The 23,865-nt window shown below is 33.5% G+C and overlaps 3 protein-coding genes across 5 annotated transcripts in view; 1 reads left to right on the forward strand and 2 right to left on the reverse strand.

Annotated features, from left to right (window-relative positions):
- Positions 1–23,865, reverse strand: part of LOC126971740 (uncharacterized) — a 280,527-nt gene that overhangs the window by 236,210 nt on the left and 20,452 nt on the right. The window lies entirely within an intron of this gene.
- On the reverse strand, positions 9,725–11,562 carry LOC126971736 (ribosomal RNA small subunit methyltransferase NEP1). Its single transcript, XM_050818121.1, has 3 exons — positions 11,221–11,562; positions 10,905–11,148; positions 9,725–10,272 (listed from the first exon to the last, which is right to left on the reverse strand). The coding sequence occupies exons 1-3, from the start codon at positions 11,362–11,364 to the stop codon at positions 9,950–9,952; spliced, it is 711 nt and encodes a 236-aa protein (XP_050674078.1). The 5' UTR covers positions 11,365–11,562; the 3' UTR covers positions 9,725–9,949.
- LOC126971734 (autophagy protein 5) lies at positions 11,765–21,830 on the forward strand. Of its 3 annotated transcripts, none has more exons than XM_050818119.1 (5): positions 11,765–11,890; positions 12,379–12,584; positions 13,076–13,200; positions 14,963–15,163; positions 16,328–21,830. In XM_050818119.1, the coding sequence occupies exons 2-5, from the start codon at positions 12,379–12,381 to the stop codon at positions 16,435–16,437; spliced, it is 642 nt and encodes a 213-aa protein (XP_050674076.1). In that variant the 5' UTR covers positions 11,765–11,890; the 3' UTR covers positions 16,438–21,830. The 3 variants fall into 3 exon arrangements, with proteins under 3 accessions (XP_050674076.1, XP_050674074.1, XP_050674075.1); XM_050818117.1 differs by lacking the exon at positions 11,765–11,890 and adding an exon at positions 11,985–12,293; XM_050818118.1 differs by lacking the exon at positions 11,765–11,890 and adding an exon at positions 12,159–12,293 and having other exon boundaries at positions 12,369–12,584.

A 23,865-nucleotide genomic window follows, 5' to 3' on the forward strand; every position in this document is an offset into this window, starting at 1 on the left:
TGTTTTGGACGCTGTGTTTATTTATTTATACTATTAATCATTTACAGAAAGAAATCTTAAAAGCTAACATAGTCCCGCAAAACTGTTTGGACAGTTTGTCTGCAGGATCAAGTCTCTTGTAATACATGAATGCTTATTAGAACATTGATTTTATACAAGTGTAATTAACAAATATTAATTTGTTAAATCTATTACTACTAAGGAAGTATTCAGCAAAGTTATATATAATTATACGGCTGTATTTAAAGGCTTACATGTTAGGAGTGTTGATGATGGAGTAACGGGCCAGGGTAACATTCAATAATTGTACTTATACATTATAATATAATATATACCACCAGAGCAAAAACCAACAGATTTGACATTATTAGGTACTGAATTAAAAAAATATATCTAACATCTCTTAACTAGAATGAAATTCAAATTATCCACGGAATACCAAAGTCTTCAAATATTAGTGTTATACATAAGTTGGGTTGCCATTTAGTAATTTGAAAAGTCTTGACAAAAAGCCTGACAGTCCGGACTTTTTAGTTGAACTCGTTTAGATTTCGTTTCTCAAAAAGATTAATTATTTATTTGAAATTAGTTAATATGTCGTTTTATTACTATATAACGAAGAGCAAAAGAACCGAACAAAATCCAGACTAGAGTCTAAAAATCTGGACATGTGCAGTTTACTCCGGACGGATGGTAACCCTTAACACATAGATTTCTGAGTGGTCTGTGCAGTGAATAATATTATCTGTCCTACTAATAAACGTAATAAAAAGTTACTCCAAGCTTAAAATTATTTGTCCCTATCATGTGATTCTGTAGAAGGAGCGTGCATATCATACCTATAGGCAATTGGGCAGTGCCTACCTCGTTATGAACTAAATAAATGTAGCACTAGTGTTAAAGTTAATTTACTACTTACGGTAGGATGTCTAGTGTCTGCAGATTGCATATACGAAGTAAGCAGTGTTTCAAACAAGTTATGTCGTACTGTCGGACTAAAGCGCTATTACTTCTAGTTGGATCTGCAGTGCCTACCTTGCTGGGAAACTTAAGCACGCCCGTTCTGTAGTGACAAAGGTAAGATAAAAACAAAAAGTTTAAAAGGTGGAGTAACTTTTACTTCGCGTTTATTAATAAGTAAGTGAATAATATTATTATCATTATCATATAGTTAGCAGCTGTTGAGAGTTGCACAGTGCCACGCTAGTCGCTGGCGCCAACTGGCAACTATTATTCCACCGACCATGCTCGACCACTCGAACTGGGCCGCGCATTTGCAATTCTATAAACATTGCATCATACACCGCTATCATACTCACAGTGAACATCCGCTCACAATCTTATCTGATTCGTAACTTCGTTCGCAATGCAGCTGTGGCCAAACACTCTGTTTTTATTAAAAGACATTCAGTTTATCTATATTTTTATATAATTAGTTCAATAGTATCAGGAAATATCCATTGTTATGAATATATGACGCCGTCCGCCATCTTGATAATGTCGTAATAAGATATATTATTGTGTTATGAATTATCACTACTACAAACATTGAGCAGTACCATAGTACCTTTAAGTAACAAATGTGAATCGTATTATAGGAATGATTGTATTATATTTTGCAATCTGTCAATTGATTGATAGACAATAGGTAGGAACACAGGAATGCTGGTACAAACAAGATAGAAGTAAAAAAAGAAGCCCGCTGAATTTCTTCCCGTTTTTCTCAGGTTTGTGGCATACTTTTTCGAATGAGTGGTAGTTTTTGATATTCAATTAGTGATATCGTATCCCGTTTTGAAAAAAATATTTAAACTTGAATATCGAAATTTACTACCAACCCAAAAATCCTCTATGCTGGTAGCTAAACAAGTCAGAACGCCGAAAGCGCCACCGCCCATCATGTTTGCGTCATATTTCATATTAGGTTAAAACATTCACAGAAACAATTTGTATATTTGTATCTGATAAAGTTTCACTTAGCTTGAATCTTTTATCTTATTAGTTATTGCATCTTTTTCTATATGTATAATTTGCGGTGAGGGGTGTCCATGCGTCAAACGGATAGCGGATGTAGATTATCATTTATAATATTACGTCGCCTTGACATCACGACTCGAGGCATACGAGCGTAGCCATCGTCGAAATTTGATAAAATGACGCAAGTTAAGACGTGGGAAATACCAATATCTTTATGAACAATAAATATTTCAAGCTTTGATATCAATACAAATACTCTATATAGTTTTGTTAAAAAATTACAATACAACATAAGGTATTACCTTAAGGATCCGGTCCGGATTTTACGGCTCTTTAACTTGTCTGGATTTTATTTTAAATTAGATGGAAAACAGTAATAAAACTATATATTAACTAATATCATTATAAGTATTTACCCCCTTATTCATAATAGTCTACTAACTTAAAGCATTGCTAATTCTCACTCTGTCTTCTTCTATTGACCTAAGTCAGAATGAGAACAAACAATCCTTAGCGACTGTTTTAAGTTAAGTTAAGTTAGCCGACCATTATGAATATAGGTAAATGTTTACGAGAAACGAAATCTAAACGAGAACAATCAAAAAGTCCGGACTTTTATCGAAATGTAACTCTAAAATAATCTATGGTTTTATTGTGATAAGGAAAAACATACGACCAATCTTGTGGTTTACCTGGTGGTATTAAATCACCGCTAATCAAACCCTCATGCAACAATACAGAAATGTAATTGGAGGGTAATTCCTAGAGTATCGGACGGTGGATGAACGCCACACATTTGGATGGTATGAATGTTAGACTTAAAAAGTTTATTGGTTAAACAATTTGTTATTATTTTATTTAGTGATATCCATCATTTCTGGTACTAAGTACAAACATTAAATTTGTATCCAAAACATTTGGACAATGCGGGACTCGAACCCGCTCCTCTCGGATTAGCGCGGGGCAGCGCTCTCCTAACTAAGTCAACCATCGACGCATTATTCGTAAATCTTGGTATGTCTCTTCTTAATTGAATTAGACATTATTTTATGCCTAATCAATCCCTAATCATCCAAATGTTATGAGTTTTTCTTGAATCTTAATTCTGCTAAGATTTTTCTTTCACCAATTCGACGCATGTCTACAATCTACACGAGGCATCTTCAGATAACGTTGACTCGCCGTACTCTGAAATGAGATGGAATTTGCCTGTAAGAATTTGAGTTGATGTTTTAGAAAAAATTACGACCACGATGGATATTTGTTTTTTTGAGTTATAGTTAACCACTTATTAATTCTTCGCTTATTTTTTTTTAATTTCACACTAATAATATTGTATAATTTTATATAAGAATTAGCACGATAACAGTCCGGTGTACCGCACACGGGGAGCGGTTCTGCCGAGTTCGTGTACCTACCCTTTGATTTTCAGGTACAAGAGCCCTGTGTTAGTCTTTGGGCTCTGAGGCAATGGCCTTACCAAAACTAATAGTGTTTTAGTTTTGGACTTGTGGATAAGGATCTAATACTACAGTTATTTATATATTTAAGTACCTACATACTAGTGGTTGGCTATACTAAATCGGTACATACAACATTTAAAAAAATAATACACTGGCCTTCAAAAGTAAGTATCACACTTTTAAAATTGGGATAACGTTTTAAGTTCACAAGATATACTTTCGTAATAAAAAGGTCTCCAAAGAGAATTTAATTTTGTACATAAAAACTTTATAGTCGGTAAACTTCTTTTAAGAATTGGCTGAAAAAAAACTTCAAAAACAAAACCATTCCTTTTCCAAAGTGGACGTTTCCGAATTACAATTTTACCATTCACATTTTTCTTTCTGTTTTAAATTTTTTTCAAGATCGATGGGTCTTGTTTTAAAAATTTATGCTAAAAAGCACATAACATTTACTTATCATGCCTCTTTCAGTTGAAGAATGTGCTAGGATCATGGCTTTTCTGGAACTAGGCATCAGTATGCGACGCACTGCAAGAATGGTGGGTGTGACGGCTCGAACGGTCCAGAAGGTAAAGCGAAGGTACGAAGAGACTGGACATCATCTGAGGAGACCTTGTAATGGCAGACCCAGGTGTACCAGTGCCCGAGAAGATCGTTATATTATTTCCACTGTGTTAAGAAATCGCCACCAAAATGCAGTTGAAGTCCAGCAATAGCTACTTCAGACCCGTAAGGACTACATTAGTGACAGTACAGTGAGAAGAAGACTTGTTGAAGCAAATTTGAAACCCCGAAGACCAGCGAGTGGCCCAAAACTCGAGAGACAGCATCGAGCAGCGAGACTGCGATACGCCCGTGAACACAAGCAGTGGGATGAAGAAGAATGGTCAAGAATTTTGTTTGCAGATGAGTCTCGATTCTCCCTTTAGACTTCTGATGGAAGGCGAAGTGTTTACAGCCGACCTGGTGAGCGATATCTTCAAGCCTGCATCTCAGAAAGAGTCCAATACGGTGGAGGCAGTGTACATGTATGGGCTGGCATATCTTCAGAAGGTCGCACAGAGCTAGTAGCCATAGAAAATGGCACCCTCACTGGGCAAAGATATGCTCAAGAGATTAGCAAATATGGGTGATGGATCGATGCTGATGCATGATAATGCCCGGCCACACACGGCTCATGTCCTACAAGAGTATATTCAGGAGGTCGGTATCAGCATGATGGCTTGGCCATCAAGAAGTCCTGATCTCAACCCGATTGAACACGCCTGGGATGAGCTTGGGAGGCTAGTCAGAAATCGCAGACCACCACCTACTACCCTCAGGGCACTAAAGCAGGCCCTGGTAGAAGAATGGGAGAATATTCCCCAACATCGGCTCCGAAACTTAGTGTTCAGTATGCCAAACCGGCTCGAAGCTGTAATCAGAGCTCAAGGAGGCAATACCAGTTATTAAAAATTAAATAACATGTAATACATTTTAGTTGAATTTTTTTACACTAAACTAAAAATGTCTATTTTCATTGTTTTATCTTTTTTAAGTTAAAAATGTTACTAATGGTTAATTTTAGTTTCTAAGAATTAAAGCCTATAAAATTTGCAACAAAACATTTTTAATCTTAAATCTCTACCTTCTATAGTTAAGAAAAAAAAATTCATTTGAAAAGTGTGATACTTACTTTTGCAGGCCAGTGTAGTTTAAGTAACTTGAATCTTAACTGCACGTTAACAGTCGACATACATGCGTTCCAAAACACGCCATAAGTCCATATCAGTTATCATAATATTTGGCCTTTATTCAATGTCCACATTACAACTGATGGCAAATAAAAATAAAACTACATTAAAAAAAAACCGACTTCAAAAACTGAAAAGTATCAAATAACTAAAAATTTAATTTAATACACCTCTGCAAACCTTTACCTTTAATATTAATAAAATACTATTATGTATATGTGCTACCTATTGATAGGTTTTAAGTCGGTGCCTATTTTTTTTTATTACTTTAGTGACAAGCGTCTTACACACGTAATTTGTATACAATCACTTTGTGTTCGTGTGCATTGCTCAAAATAAAGGTTAAGCGTCAAACTCATTTCGACGTTTTCACAACTGTTACAGTCTATCTAAAATGATCTAAGACTAAAACTTATAAGCTTAATCGACATATCCACCATCAAAACGCTCATAATATTAAAACCAGTTAACAAGTTCATTTTAAAGTCAATAAATGGAAAGCCAAATATTTCGTAAAAGTTTATAGATAGCATCTCGTTTTGAGGTGGTGTTACGCACACTGTCTACGTGTACGGGCGACGGGTCAGACAAGGTCTGTTGGTGGTGGTGTTGGTGACTGTATAGGCTGGTGAGAGGGAACCAGTTCTGTGGGTAACCGGTAACCGGCTCAGAGCCGTGGGCGTTTGCCACACCTAACGCACACGCATTTCACATTTCGATATCTGTTGTTTATTTACCATTCTACATAATAAAATCAATGACTCTTATCAATGACGTTCTATACATCGTCATTGGTTATAATAGTAATACCAGTGGGAGGCTCCTGTGCACAGGATGCCGTCTAGATTTTAAGACAACGGCGCCTATTTCTGCCGTGAAGCAGTAATGTGTAAGCATTACTGTATTTCGGCCTGAAGGGCGCCGTAGCTAGTGAAATTACTGGGCAAATGAGACTTGACATCTTATGTCTCAAGGTGACGAGCGCAGTTAGTAGTGCCGCTCAGAATTTTTGGGACTTTTCAAGAATCCTGAGCGGCACTGCATTGTAATGGGCAGGGCGTATCAATTACCATCAGCTAAACGTCTTGCTCGTCTCGTTTCTTATTTTCATAAAAAACCTATTTAATAAAGTTACAGCTGTCTTGCGCCGTTTATCGCTCAGACGCTATTCCCTTTTCAAAATCAAAAAAGTTAATTATTTAAGTACTAGCTGTTAAAATACGACTTCGTCTGTATTTACCAGTGTAACCATATTAGTTGGTGATCCAATACTGACACATGTATAAATACAAAACAATCATATTTTATCTCTCATCGTTATGGCAGCGTTCGTAAAAAACATTTGCGTTTGACCGTTTTTTCTCCGACTTACTTTGCAAATAAACCCGACTACCACGAAAAAGTCTACTAATTTTTCGGGTTAATATAATATATTTTGCCTTTGACACTCACAAATAATGTGGCTTTCTATTTGGAACAGAAATTTCAAAATCGGTTCTCACAAACTTTTCCTCTAATATTATTCGATTTATGCATTTATTTTGATACGTAAGTATAGGTACATTATTAATTATATAGATGTATACGGTTTCATTTTATTTATAATCAATCCTTACAAAACTGAGCATTTAACTATTAAAAGATTAACTGCATCGTTGGAAAACAGGTTCTTCCTATTATTATAAAAACCTGGGTAAGTCCGTCCACAAAAATATTAAGGTGCTAATAAAGGAACGGAAACCTTTTGTTTGATGTCATTCTGAACTCGAGAAGTAAAAAAATAAGGTCCATTCTGAAGAATACAATGGGCCCTTTGTAATGTTAGGCGCCGAATCGTCTGACAGAGCGGCGCGAAACGGGGCGCGCAAGCGCATTCCCTCGCCGGCCGCCGCCATTATGATAATGTGCCATAGAGTATAGACGCCTGTAGGTCTAGCATTATTGTGTTCGTACTTCGTTGTATTTTATGTTATTATTGCTTTTATAATTATTATTTATTACACATCACATTAAATTTAAGTATCATTGGCTTATTAAACCTACTTACTAAAGTAATAAAACATTTTTTAGTTTTTATGATGGAAAATTAGACTCGAACGACTAATGTGTAAATTAGAGAGCTATATGAGATAATATTATTCAGTACCTACACACAAGGGAGGACAATTATTTTGATTTGGTCAAAGAATATAATATATCTAAGAGTATAGGTCAGGGTATTATAAGTAATTTAATAGTAGGTATGCCCATTTTCATGATTCTAAAATCTAATTAGATTAGAGGATAATTCTTGAATCAATGGGAAATGTTAAAAGAATATAAGAAAAGAAACTCTGCTTTATGTTTTTAAAAATAAAGTTATTTTATATGATAGTTTGATATACACACACATAATATTATAAGCATTAGACTTGTACTTTAACATATTTTTGGGCATTAGGATAGATATGATGAAGACAACAGTAATCTAAATAAATAGTTTCGTAAACTCAAATCATGATGTGACTTAAAACATATCTAAATCTCCAAGACTGTTAATGTTTTACGGTTTACTAAACTAGAAATTTGCCTTATGAATCAATATCTACGACTAACGCCATCTATGAGTCTGTTGAAGTTAACGAAAGTTACTTAGGCATGAGGCTCAACAGGCTTAAGGTAAGAAAACATCATGGGGAAGACAAGCAGGGGAAATAACGATATGGAACACAATATTGGAGGAAGGGATCCATGAAGGATGTAATCCTTATCAGTCAGAACCTTCTCTTACCATGCATGCCGCCAACATGAGTGGGTACCACAGCGGCAACGGGTGCCAGTAGGTAATTGTGATACACTAGTGAATCTCGTCACGAAGCGACAAGTGCATTTGCAGAGCAGTTCAGAATTATGTGTTTTTCGGAATCGCAAGTGGCACTCTACTGCTCCGCTCGCCAACCGCGCTATGCTGCCACTGTGGCGACAAAGTCATGGCCGGTTAGGCAGGGCGTAATGCGAAAAATTATTATAACTAATTTGAGAATTAAAGAAAAACGAAGTATTCAAACGGGTAGGTAATTTGTGCCACACACCGCTGTGTATACACAGTAGGTAGCAACATCATTCCCAGTTCTTAATATTAAGGGTACTTTCATCCTACTACTTAATAATAATATTATAAATGTGAATGTAAGTTTGTTTGTTACGCTTTCACGCCTAAACCACTGAACCGATTTTGATGAAATTTTATACAGAGATAAACTAGAGCGTGGAAAAGGACATAGGCCAACTTTAGTTGCAAAAAATAAATGGAGGGGTTGAAAAAGGGGATGGAAGTATGTATTTTTCGTCATTTTGGAAATAAAACCATAAACTTTGAATTTAGGCACTTGATAAGTAGTAATTTATAAACATTTGTTCGAGCATTTTTGAAACTGATCAATACATCCTACATGGGGATGAAATAGGATCTTCGTAGGGAAATACTATTAAAGAAACTGTCCACAATGAAAAGGGACTTCCGCTGTATCATATAGAGCGCCAATCCTAAGTAAAAGAAACGAAAAATAGTTTTGCGGGACACCCCTAATACCCAGAAAATATAAGAAAAGGATTTTCTCTTTCTGATATGATGGAAATTAATGTTCAATGAACTTAAAAAAAGAAATTTGATGAATTTCCATTTTTTGATAGGTAGGAAACTACTTTGGATGAATTTTTATTTAAGTAGGTACTCCATAGGTAGGTAGCTACATATTTTGGTTTGGTCAACTCTTATTAATGTTGTTTACTTAATAGACCAGATTCAATAATTGTTTAAACCAAAATAAATAACAGTAGGATGAAACCTATTGGAAAATAACAAAAATGAAAGGAAAAATAATTTAGGGGCGATCTGGCATCTTAAATAATTTGTGTTAAATTTTTGCATGCTTTTAATTTAGTTGGATAGAGGACACATTGTAATATTTAAGATCTGGACATACCCTATTTCAAGGCAAAATAAATAATTTCATTTCAAAGGATAAGGCTAAGCCAGTTTTTTGTTTTTGCCTTTCATGATACAAGCAGGTGGCAGAAGTGACTTCAGCATTGCATCAAGCTATAATGATTATCCTCTCCCCTTTTGCAGTGGAAGTAATTCTGGAAACCACCTTACCCTTTGGAGTTGCACGCACACTTGCTCCCACTCGCATTTCAACGATGTTACTAGTGCCATCTAGCTAACCATTCTGGAATTATTTCGACGTGCCATCTACCCAGCATTATTTCATTTTTTTTTAATTTTTTAATTTTCATTACCATTTTATAAACAATTAGCTTATTGATTAAATTCAAGTCGAGTTTTGTGGCAAATAGACGATTTTTTAACAGCTTTACTGATATTTTAACCTGACATGTTAATTTATTTGGAAAAGCTTATTGGGAAAAACAAAACATATAAAAGCAAAAATTCTCCATACATTTATGTGATTTAGCGCCATATAGCATTTCTCTGATGTTTCAGTGAGGTATTGGCAACCACAGTTTACTGTTACTGGGCTCAGAACTTTAAATAAGACACAAACATAAAATGTTTTAGCTTGTATTGTTGATACATTATTTCACAATAAAAAACAAACAGTTTAATTTAACTTGGTCACTTAGTATATCTAATGTGTTAGTAGTTGACTTTCAGTTTCATCAATCTAACAATCATTCATTTATCAGTCAGTCATAAATAATTACAACAGTCCGTGATATCTTGAAATACATTGACATTTCCATTAGGCCAACTATTTATCAATCACTACTTTAAACAACATTCCAGACTTCTTCAAATGCCGAACACAGTTTAGCACAGGTCAATGCGGCAGACAGGGGGTAGTTGCTGATTGATATTGTGTCTTCAGAATAATCTACCTCAATTTTACCATGGGCCATTGCTCCAACTATCATCACAATTGGTTCATCTTTGGGTACAAGTTCACGGCAATTCTGTACAACCTTTGAACTAAATGACATTGTTATTTTCTTAACACCAACTGGTAAGTGTGAAGTCACAGGATTCTTGATAACTTTGAGTAGCTTCATTGGTCCATCTGATGCTCTTATTGAAAATTTGTGTAGGAGTTGAACTAAAATAGAATTAATAACAGTTTAAAAATTGAAATTTTAATGGATGATATTCAAATACTTTTATTCCATGCTCGATACTTGTGGCACCATCTTGTGCAGAATTTGTTTATAGTAATAGGTAAAATGACTCAAAGGAATTGTGTGTTCCTTTAATAAATTTAAAAAAAAGTACATGTTATTATTACTTTCTTTTTAATAGACAGGAATAGTCTAGGGTAGCATTTTATCATCAATAATAGACCATCACTTGATTTATTATACTTCTAAATTCTGTTTCTGCTACCTGTTTGTGTGTATTAGTTTTTTATGATAATTTTATTTATACTAGCAATGTTGCATGTGTTGCATGAACATACAATGACTAATGTAAAAATAAATATTGTGCTTATGATTTAGTTTTACCTCACCATAATTATTATTTAAATAACAACTGAAAGCTATATTATGTAAATTGCAAGTATTATGTGATTCAGTTTTCACTAGTCATTTGTACCACTGCACATGCCCACTGTGTACCATCTTTTGCAATTTCTTATGATAGTTAAAAATTTTGCAAACTAAACTGAACTATTAACTAATTTGGTTCAAATATTCGCCCATACAAAAACTTATTTTTTTTTAAAAACCTTACCCATAAGACCAGCAAATCTTTTAAATGTCCTTGGTATCCTTGTTTGTGGATTAATTTCAATTAAAACATTCTTTTCTGTATGAATATAAACTTGCAATAGTCCTGCTCTGTTTAACGGAGAGTCCATTAACATTAATAATGATTGGTGTGTTATATCTGGCCTACATGATCCAAGGTCTCGGTCGTTCTTCTTAAGAATATGCCCATGATCATCACAGTTTAATAGCTCAAAATTATTTCCATTCTAAAATCAAATACAAGAATCAAAATAATATGGAATCCAAATAAACAACGGCTACAAACTAACCTGTATTACCTTAACAGTTTCTAACTGTGCTTTTTCCAATATAACAACTAAACGTTTCTCTTGTTTTTTAATATGAGATGTAACTAAATGCCGAGGGATAGGATCGTATTCAAAGTCATTCGAACTCTCTCCCAATTTTCTTTTCTTACCCATTTTAAATCTATCTCAAGATCTAAAATATTTCTCTTATCACAATAAATAACAATTTATGAATAACACAATATCCTGTTAAATTAGTGAAGTTTAACATTTAATTTGTAATTATCTAAGCCGTAAACTCCTCTTTCAAAAGGTTAATTTATTGACTCCTAAAATCACCAATACAGTGAAATATTTATTTGATAAGACTCAATACCACATGGCACATAATGTGACATCTGACATGCAGAATGGGGACCAGACAAAGAACATATGATGACTTAAGTTGTCAACTCGACCAAACGCCAATATTTTGCAGAATCTGTATCTCTCTACAATTGACATCCGATCTTGTTATGAGAATTCGCATCATATGATATATCCCTAAATCGGAACGTAACTTATTCTCAATCGGAACTGAACTGTCAATTTGTTATTTGAAATTAACTATAAGGTCACTTTGATTCGATTAACGATTCTGGTTTTGTTACGAGAATAGGACTACAGAGTGTGTGACTCTATGTAGAAAAGAATAGAATCGGTAGGTGTGCGGCCGCAATTATCCTATGCCAGGAGACAGCATTCTTTGTTCTATACCATTTTTTTTAAATTTATATGTCAGGCGGTATGGTCTATAGACATTCTCTTTGCGTTAGAGTAAAAGTATTCTGTGTCTTGTATTTATAAATTTAGTAGCTTTTTGTTATTTATTAAATTATTACACTAAGCGGTTATAATTTATATTTTATAAATCATAAAACACTTTTGTAATAAATATAAGTTAAGTAATGGCTAACGATAGGGAGGTTTTACGCGAAATATGGGATGGGAAACTTCCTGTATGTTTTCAATTGTACCAAGACGAAATTATGGAGATTCAGCAACCAGATCCTTTCTATGTAATGATTCCTCGCCTTAGTTATTTTCCTCTAGTAACCGATAAAGTAAGTTGACTTCTATGGATAGTTTTGGGCACAGAATAATTATGATTTGATAAAATGTCACTGTAACTTTACCAGTGTTTTGCAGATGAAAAGGCATTTCTTGCGATATATCTCACAAGAAAACGCTGATAACGAAATGTGGCTGGATTATAATGGACAACCCCTGAAGTGGCACTTTCCTATAGGTTTTTTATTTGACTTATATTGTGGGAATGATGCTCAACTGCCTTGGAATCTTACTGTTCATTTTAGCAAATTTCCTGAAAATATCCTTCTTCGCTGCCCTAACAAGTAAGCATATAAAAAAAATATAATTATAAATTTTCAGGTTGTATATTTTTAATGTGCTGATCATGACTGTAGCAAATGATAGCTGAATGTAGCAAACACCCTCAGGCTTTTTAGTTGTAAATGTTTATTGTACAATATAACATTGTATTCCATATTTTTATTCAAAAAAAAAAAGCCTGCTGAGTTCTTGCGCCCATTCTTCATTCAGGTCTGAGGCAGTCTCTTGAATGAGTGGTAGTTTTTAACGTTCAATAAGTGATTTTGAATATTTGAATATACCAAGTAATACCAACCTAATACTAAAATTCATATACATCTTAATAAAATTTGATAACCTTCTCAACAAATTTACCTTAAATTAGATTACTTGTTGAGAAGCTATCAGAGTCAAAGGTAAATGAGAGTTTGATAAAATTTACTATTAGACAAAATATAAAGCATGCTATGTAAACATAACGATAGAAATTAAACATTGTAAATATTAATTTCAGAGATGTTGTAGAGGCCCACTATATATCAACTGTTAAAGAAGCAGATGTTCTAAAACATAGAAGTCAGGTGATGTCCACAATGCAAAAGAAAGATCATAATCAACTGTGGCTTGGCCTTCAAAATGGTAAGTTTCCTAATAACTTACCATTCTATCATGTGACCCATACATGTATTCTTCGTTCTTATATTACTCATGCCAGGTCTACAGATAGCAAAGATGGTGCAAGAAATTGAATGAGAAAGAGTGTAATGTATGGTGCATTAAAAGCGAATGAATAACCAAAGAGACCTTTCTTCTGCTTTTGTTGTTCTTTGTATGTGGCCGAGGCTAAAGACACAATAATAAGACTTTATTTTCTCAACAAAATTACAAAATGGTACATTATAATGCAAGTATCACTTGTAATGACTTCATTACAAGATCTTAAGACTCCAGGTTCTCTCAAGTCTTTCAATTTGCCAAGGTTTTTCAAATTTATAAACAAAACTGTAGTTCCCATTAATTGAAAAAAAGTATAAATATTTGTGTGTGCATGTGCATTTAAGATGAGGAATGATGACATGAAATAAATAGTGCTTCTGTATGATTGTAGGTACGTTTTTTTATCCACTCAGTAATAATAGAATTACATTCAAAGAGATAATATATTATACCTATTATTCATTTCACACTATATGTAAAGTTTTGTTGTGGTTTGTGCAAGTTTATTGACTTTGTATTATAGTGGTGCTAATTTTTGCTAAGTTAGAGTCAGGGTATTACATAAAGCAGCAAAATACCAATGAAGGTGACTGGAACACTTTAGTTTCCCAACACAGTAGGGATGGATACTGGATATTAACAGAGAAACAGCTCCCAAACTATGAACGAAACTGTATTTCAAAACATTGAAGAATGTGCTAATAGGAGTTTCATGGGTTTTTGGGTTGAGTTATTACTCGTTTCTATTGTCAAGTGTATATGTATTTATGAAAGCATTGGCTATCTATTACAATTAACTAAAGTTCTAAGACTTAAGTAGTATCTTACTTCTTACATAGTACTATTATACAAATATTGTTTGAATCAATCTTCTGTTTTATTTATCTTTGGAGGTTGCTTAATTATTATAATTTTATGTATTGTTACTATATTTTTCTAGAATGTTACCGAATGTTCTTAGATTTATATTATATTTTAAGGTAAAACAACAAAACAGACTTATGGATCCTTTTATATAGTTAAACGACAAAATTGTATTGTTCTGACAATTAAAAATAATAAGATTTAGGGCCTCGTTCACCAAGTCCAAGTAAAGTGTGATTAGTAACTTCTCAATCTACATTAATTGGAAGCTACATGTTATGAGTATCTTTTGCCAATTTCACAAGCGAAAATTATGTCTTGAGTAACTACTGATTGGTTAACTCAGTGGTTACTTGTGTGAATATCATTATTATGGAAAAAGTTAAAAGAGAGAGAAGTGCATACTTTACATGAGAGGGATATTTTGGTATTATTAAATAGAAATATGGTGATATCTTGTAATTTAAATGTAACACAAACTTGGTATTTGTATTTCAAATCAAATAAATCCATATCTAATAATTTATTGTTATGCTACCTCTGAAAAGATGCACAAAACAACAGCTGATAATAATAGTAGGCATATAATATAATGCAACTGTCAAGTAACCATGCTAAATGGCAGTAGATGTGGCAAGTTAGTTACGGGACAGTTAATCTTAAGATTAGTGTTACTTTAAGGTCGTGAAATTCGCAGCTGTATTACTATTGACATTACTCAGTGATTAGTTTACTTGATAGTTAACTTGAAGGTGGGGAAAGAGGGCCTTATAATTAGAGCTAACCATAAAATTATTTAATTTTCTAAAAAATATTCCAGACAAATTTGACCAATTTTGGGCAATCAACAGAAGGTTAATGGAATCTCACGGAGACAATGAAGGATTCAAACACATTCCAATAAGAATATATTCGGAAGACGGCACATGCAATCAGTGCCTCATAAGCCCCAGAAACTTGGATGGAAGCCGTAAACTTGTTCAGCAAATAATTTCAGAGTTATATCCGGATAAAAATGATGGTAATTATATCTAACTTGGTGTAGCATATATGGTTGCGAAACTGAAGTGGCAGTGGGCAAGGCACATAGCTCGACGGACAGATGGCCTTTGGGGCAGTAAAGTCCTCGAATGGCGACCACGTACCGGAAGACGCAGTGTTGGTACGCTCTTCACAAGATGGACTGACGAACTGGTCTAGATCGCCGAAAGTAGGTTGGATGAGGGCAGCACAGTACCGATCGTCATGGCGATCTTGAATTCATAATTAAATTTACAAATTGTAAACTAAAAAACTGAGGTATTAATATAATATAGTGGTTAACCTTATGTCTGATGGTATTGATCTTCCATTCTCTCTAGTTACACCAGAGAAATCACAAGAACGTTTTAGACTTTAAGGTCTTTAATAACCTTAAAGAGCATTAAATAAACATGCATATTATTTGAATTAGATAAAACACAATATACCAACTTTTATACTTAGTAAGTAATTACTGCCGCGTTCAAAAGGTTTTACCTGCAATATATTTAAATATTTAGTTATGTACCATGTTCTAAAGTATGTTTGTAGTGTGTATTTTTATGTAAATAATTTTATTTTTCAGTCAAATAAACTTTATTCAATTATTCAATAAGGCCTTAACTAAGCGCTTTTGAATCGTTACTATATTTCTTTAAAATTACTGAATCTACCATTTGTTTCGAAAAAGTAGACCTTGTGAGAAGAACATACAAGAAACTGAACGGTCACTCTTTTCAATCAATAGAGTATTTTACAATAACTGTAATATCCATGACAGATTAGTTTGTAAGGTGCAAAAATATTTAAATATCTATGTCATAAATAGTAATAAAGAATAAACTAAACAAAACTAACTAAACAAATTATTTAAGTTTTCTTTAGTGTTAATTCCGCCAAAATTTGTTTTTAAAACAATTCGACACGTGTCAGTCTCGTGCCAGATTTTGGCGAGACAACACGTCCTGAGCATGCCTCGTGTAGAGGCGAAACACGTGTCGAATTGTTTTAAAAACAAATATTGGCGGAATTAACACTAAAGAAAACTTAAATAATTTGTATAATTATGGATTTCCGCAAAGTAACGCCTAATTCAATAAATTTTCTTAAAACTTACTAAATAAAACTATATATAGTTAGATCATATTTAAATTTTGTTTTTCAGTGAAACTGCGTACTCATGGTGTTATAATACCACCGGATACACCACTTCAATGGATGTCTGAACACCTGAGCTATCCAGATAATTTTTTACATGTGTGTGTAGTGTGTTAGAGTACATAATAATATTGTATTGTATCTAGTCTCGCCATATTGTTACACGGAAAATATATTTTTTTCTCTATTGCATAAAACATTCACTACCGTTGTGTCTGTTAGTTTATAAATTAATAAAATAGCATTCAAATATACAGTATTGATTGCATTATGCAATCAATACTGCAATACAATTTCAATGTTATTTTATTAATTATGAAATAAATGAAAATACAAGTCATACTGGTCCACAGAACTAAAGTAAACTTAAGTATTTAATTATTGTATAAGCAAGCTCTTAACAATTACGGAAGAAATGAAAATTGATTTAAATATTTCAATTGAATTTTTAGAAAGTTCAATCACTTGAAACAATTCCGAAAGACATTGACACATATTCCGAAAGCTCGCGTTAAACTGAATCAACGAACACTCAAAATGGCGAACAAAATAAAGTTGTAAATAGGGCATACCCCACAATTATAGTTTATCGATACTTTTTTACACGCCCTTACCAACAACCTTAACAGGGCATTAGAAACTGGTATTTTGGTGTTATTCGAATTTTTTAATATTTTTAACAATTAATAAATTATTGAATGGATAAGCTTCTCTGGGAGTTTTCAATGGGAACAATATATTATTTAATATGTGAGGAGTTCGATAAATTAGATCTCATCGTAACCTGTTGATTTTGTATCTCTTAATGATTTTAGTGCAGCTGCTTCGTGATCGTGAGTGCATGGCGTCAGATAAATAGAATCATTTACTGATTTAACTTTTTTATAGCAAATATCAGTGTGTATTGTTATAATTGGGAGTCAGCAATTTGTTGAGGCTTATTTATTATACTTGTTTGTTTATTCATTTATCGATGTCAGCGGAGGGAAATTTATTGTCACTTTTGTTTTAGATGAGGTCCCAAACAGCCATAAACTTATTTGATGGTTTTCTTATGTGTAATTCACTATCGTGGGGTTTTGCTCGCAATATCCATATTCTAAGAAGTTTACCGTATTTTTTAAGTAACCGTTTTAGGTCAGGCCACTAAATATAATAATTTCGCATTAGCTTCCTTTTTGTTACACACGATACCATTAGATATTTTGTAATCCATTTGGGGTTTTCTTATAATATTAATTTTTATAACACAAAAGGAAAACATAGGTTGAAGAATAATAGGTAGGTTTCATGGATTGAATTGAACACTTCATTGCATTCAGTCTTGGTGAACGCTTCAAGATAATCTTGAAATGCAGTCTATAAATTTATGTATATTTTCTCTGGAAAAGTTATTTCCGTTGTAGACTTATTTATAATTTTCTATCATATTTTCTCCATTGGAAGGCGTGAGATTTGGCATGTAATATGATATGAAAGGTACAAGTGTTCTAACTTTTGACTTAGCTTCTTTAATATTACTCATATTAAAAATGCTTAATTTAAAAATATTAATAATTTAAACAATTTTGTCTGGTCGGTTTATCATAATGGAGTATCAAATTATGGCAGTCCTTAATTTGTTTGTACATCTTAGTGTATTTTGTTGCCTTTATTAAATCAATATTTATATCTCCACAAACAACAGTTTTATTTTTCTTATTGGTGAATTTGTATAATAATTACAATTACATCAAACAATTACAATTTGTCAAAAAATTCATTTATATCCAGAATCAGGGAGTCATCTAAAGGCAAATAATATAACATTTTGCTTTTAAAAGTTCAACTCACAGCATTCAAAAACTTTTTCTGGAGCTAACTCGTTGCAAGCAGGCAGTGGTTTAAATTCAACAATTTTTTTTAATAAGATGGAATCTTCACCTATTTTCTCTTTTTGTCTGGAAAGGGAAGATGCAAGCCTGAAACTTTTTAAAAGTATATTTGTTTCATCTCCTAACTTTACAAAATATTCAGAAAGGCATAGAACATCCATGTGCAGTCCTCGAACTCGTTGAGGGAAATTTCTAATTTATTCAAAAGACCTGCTATATTCTATTGGAATAGAGAGTAGGCTATCGGTGACTTAAGATTCACAGCAGAGGAAAACCCCTGACTCTCAAGGCCTGTTGCTTTAAATTATGAAAAATAATATGGTATTGTTTTAACCTTGTCAATTATATTTTTGTACAGGTGTATGCCGATGTTTTGATATCTTTTTCACAAAATATGGCGATCACTCCTTGATTAGGATATTCAATTTTCCTGATCTATATATATATATATAGCCCTGGAAGAACATCGTCAATGTCGTATAATATCAGCTTTGTAATCTTCATTCTAATTAAGAAGCTTATATAGAGCCTAGATCACAAAACAATCTCGTCTTTAAATAAAAAATTTCTGTAGGTATTATTTTATTTATATTATACTATTTATTTCAATTTAATCATAGTATCCTTGTTATATTATAAATGTGAAAGTTTGTATGTATGTTTGACTTTAACGCAAAATCTACTGAATAGATTTTGATGAAACTTTACAATAATATAGCTTACACATCAGAATAACAAATAGGCTATAATTTATAAAACTATAGTGCGAATTACACAAAATATAAAAGAAGTGTGATTGTTACTAATGAATACAACTAGCGCCATCTCTTATCAACTAGCAAGCAAAAGATCAATACAATTTATATGGCAAAACGTTTGCAGGGTCATCTAGTTGTATATATACACTGGCCTGCAATTAAATTTTTTTCTTAACTATAGAAGGTAGAGATTTAAGATTAAAAACGTTTTGTTGCAAATTGTATAGGCTTTAATTCTTAGAAACTAAAATTATACATTAGTAACATTTTTAACTTAAAAAAGATAAAACAATGAAAATGGACATTTTTAGTTTAGTGTAAAAAAATTCAACTAAAATGTATTACATGTTATTTAATTTTTAATAATTGGTATTGCCTCCTCGAGCTCTGATTACAGCTTCGAGCCGGTTTGACATACTGAACACTAGGTTTCGGAGCCGATGTTAATATTCTTCCATTCTTCTACCAGGGCCTGCTTTAGTGCCCTGAGAGTAGTAGGTGGTGGTCTGCGATTTCTGACTAGCCTCCCAAGCTCATCCCAGGCGTGTTCAATCGGGTTGAGATCAGGACTTTTTGATGGCCAAGCCATCACGCTGATACCGACCTCCTGAATATACCCTTGTACGATATGAGCCGTGTGTGGCCGGGCATTATCATGCATCAGCATCGATCCATCACCCATATTTGCTAAATACGGCCCTGCATACTCATTGAGAATCTCTTTGAGCGTATCTTTGCCCAGTGTGGGTGCCATTTTCTATGGCTACTAGCTCTGTGCGACCTTCTGAAGATATGCCAGCCCATACATATACACTGCCTCCACCGTATTGGACTCTTTCTGAGATGCAGGCTTGAAGGTATCGCTCACCAGGTCGCCTGTAAACACTTCGCCTTCCATCAGAAGTGTAAATGGAGAATCGAGACTCATCTGCAAACAAAATTCTTGACCATTCTTCTTCATCCCACTGCATGTGTTCACGGGCGTATCGCAGCCTCGCTACTCGATGCTGTCTCTCGAGTTTTGGGCCACTCGCTGGTCTTCGGGGTTTCAAATTTGCTTCAGCAAGTCTTCTTCTCACTGTACTGCCACTAATGTAGTCCCTCCGGGTCTGAAGTAGCTGTTGCTGGACTTCAACTGCATTTTGGTGGAGATTTCTTAACACAGTGGAAATAATATAACGATCTTCTCGGGCACTGGTACACCTGGGTCTGCTATTACAAGGTCTCCTCAGATGGTGTCCAGTCTCTTCGTACCTTCGCTTTACCTTCTGGACCGTTCGTACCGTCACACCCACCATTCTTGCAGTGCGACGCATACTGATGCCTAGTTCCAGAAAAGCCATGATCCTAGCACATTCTTCAACTGAAAGAGGAATGATAAATAAATGTTATGTGCTTTTTAGCATAAATTTTTAAAACAAGACCCATCGATCTTGAAAAAAATTTAAAACAGAAAGAAAAATGTGAATGGTAAAATTGTAATTCGGAAACGTCCACTTTGAAAAAGGAATGGTTTTGTTTTTGAAGTTTTATTTCAGCCAATTCCTAAAAGAAGGTTACCGACTATAAAGTTCTTATGTACAAAATTAAATTCTCTCTGGAGTCCTTTTTATTTCGAAAGTATATCTTGTGAACTTAAAACGTTAACCCAATTTTAAGTGTGATACTTACTTTTGAAGGCCAGTGTAGTTATAAGATTTTTTTTGTTTGAATAAATATTTACGGTTTTTCTGTATTCCCCCTTTTCTGAAGCTAGCAGTGAATGTGTTAAGAATTTGTTTTGAATATACCTTACTATTTATTTTTAAATTATCGGCCAAATAATGGCCAGTCTCTATTAAGACCAAATCCTAAGTCATATTTTAAAAAACGTGACATGGTTTTAGAGTGTAGATTTAATATTCATTTCCTCAAAGCATTTGCTTCCTGGCAGGAATTTCGAATTCTTTCCTTCACTGCTTTGATAGGCTGTTTCATAGATTCACTTTAGGTTTTAGTGATAGACGTGCCACTGATGTTTTTATTTTGTAAAATCAGTGTACCCAGGCTAAGAGATGGCGGTGTGTTATTTTTACGCCCGTAGCGTACCGCCGCTAGATGGTGCTCATTATGGTCATACTATTGTTGTAGACCTTATTGATTGCATATTGATTAATATTATAGTTAGTTATTTATTTGTGGATGGAAATTCAAATTCGTGAGTTATTGTTGGAAGGTTACCTTTACAATAAGACTAGGCATACACACATACAAGATAGTCAACTATTGTTTTAATAAGTATCTTAAGTAAGTTTTTTGCTATTACTAGTACTATCAATCCAGCATGTATGTAAAATGATTGCCATCGTGATGAAGTTGCAGCGTACCTAAAAATATAGATGGCAGCATTTTCAATGCAATTTTTTTTCATGTGCCAATGCAGGGAAATTGCAACTCCCTTGGCTGTTTAGTACAAATCCCTAATACGTGGAGAACCAGAGTTTTTTCTGTCAAAAATAAATGCTGTTTCAATGTACCTATGTATCACTAACCCAGAACATAAACATTAGAATAATACCAAACATGTATGTAGTTTCATAGTTGTACAGTTTTTAGTTTTTGCTATCACAAAAATATTTAATGGCGCGCAAATGAAATAACATTTTTTTAAATATTATTTATTTTATTATATTTTCTCCTTTAGTGGGAAAGGCAAAGGCTGAGCCATGCAGCCATCGTCAAAAAATACATAGTGAATATTAATGTTAGAATGAGAGGTTCCAAATCCAAACGTAATATATTTTTTAATTATTAAGCATTTATGGCCAGACTAGTAAGTATACTAATATTTATTCACCATTTTATATTGTAAATTATTAAATACAACATTGATCTCGTTTCTGCATATTTTATTAACACAATTCCCAACGAGATTGAGGTAATCCCTTCTGTACTGAAATACCTTGATTTTGTATAATGAATCGCGTATCAGCTTGACAATGTTACGAGCCATTAAAAACATAAATAATATTATGAACGCTGATATACCTACCAATAAAACTACTAACTTCGGCCGCATCTGCGCCTGTCATCCCGAAGTAATAAACCAATGTAGTAGGCAAAAACAAATTTTTAATCTGTAACTTTCCATAATTTACAAGTGCGATTTTTTTTTGCAAAACAACTAATAGAGTAGGTAGGTACTAACGGTGAGTAAAAAAAATTAACAGATCCGAGTGTCGCTTTAGGCAAAAAGAAGGTATTTGTAAGAGACCTCTAAATCTGTGAAAAGATTCAAATTCTTTGCACCATGTCATTGTATCTAGCTATTCGATAACTGAACATAATATGTTATTATCTGTTTCATCATCTGACAACATGGGTCAAAACCATTGACGTACAATAAACAACGAGACGCACAATCTCGCACAAAAATTGTCTGAAACAAAACTCTGCCTGCGCGTCTATTAGGCAGAGTTTTCGTTCAGTTGTATTTTGACAGGGCTTTGAATACGACGCCACCCAAAGTGTCCAGTGAAAAACTGTACAAATAATGGCTAATAACTAGAGTGTTTATTATGCATATTTCAAGTAAGTGCCTCATAAATTAATAAAATTATGCAACTAACTTGACGTTCGGCTCTTTCGCACCAAAATCAATGAGCTTCTTATAAGCGTATACAATAAGACTTTGAACATTACTGCCATCAAGTAAGGTGTTCATTTGAATGAATGTTATCTGTATAAATTAATGTACACGTAGGAATGTACAACGCCGTGTAGTTGTTTATAGTACGTAAATGGTCAAAACAGATGAAAAATAATATTGAATAGAATAGAAATACACTTTATTAGCAATAAAAAACCCTCACACAAAAAACAATAATTTGCAATATTAATTAAATTAAATAACGTAAGAAATATTATAATAAATTAAAAATAAATAAATAAAAATATTAGTGTGAGCGTGATTCCCTGCTAAAACGAGCTGACTCAGTATATTGTTGTGTCAGTGCAGAAGACACTAACACAACACTGGTTTTCAGCAGCCCCTCGTGACATTTGAAGTAGAAAGTTCTTTTAGTCTTCCCATTGCAAATTAATTTGCGTAGGTATCAAAGTAAGTAGTGTAATAAAATATAAATAAATAATTGTAATAATAGTAAATATTAAATCATAGTATAATCTGTACGTAACTGTTTATAATATAATAAAGGTGGTATTAAGTGCTATAAATGAGATATAAATATATTGGTGAACATTAAATAATGATAAAAATACAGAATTGTGTTAATTTATCAGATACATTGCACGTCAAGAATAATTATTATATAATGATTCTAAAATAGTTTTTTTATATTTCAATTTAAAATTTTAGACATTTTTAAATAGTCTTAATGGTGGCGGTAAATTATTCCAGCAGTTAGTAGCACTGTATCGATAACTACCCCTGAACGCTGTTGAATGATGCCGGGGCACCGCTAATATCTGCGAGGCAGATCTGGTGATTGCTAGCGGAAAAAATATAGAAGTGCTTTATAATCACTGCAATGTATTGAAAAAACGGAAATAAACTTTCAGTTGTTTTATAATAAATTGATCAATAATTTTTATTTACGACTGAAAGTTGAAGTGTCCAACATTAATGTATATGCCTGGACACTTACGCTAAAGGAGGCGACCAATCTAATTGTAGCAGAGCGAAAGATTCTACGTAAGATCCTGGGCCCCATCTGAAAATAGGGAATGGGGAGTCCGCAAGAATGCCGAGATAAAAAACCTCGTGGCTGAGCCCCACATTAATGTGGAAGTTGAACGCTGAGTGTGCGAGATCAAAATCATAAATTGGCGTGATATTGTATATAATAAGTGGTGGGAGTCTCTTGTCGGGGGCCAGGTCCCACTTTGGGTCGCTGCGACGGAGGAGTAAGTAT

This window comes from Leptidea sinapis, chromosome 24, assembly GCF_905404315.1.
Source record: "Leptidea sinapis chromosome 24, ilLepSina1.1, whole genome shotgun sequence".
In the NCBI taxonomy this organism is placed as follows: Eukaryota; Metazoa; Arthropoda; class Insecta; order Lepidoptera; family Pieridae; genus Leptidea; species Leptidea sinapis.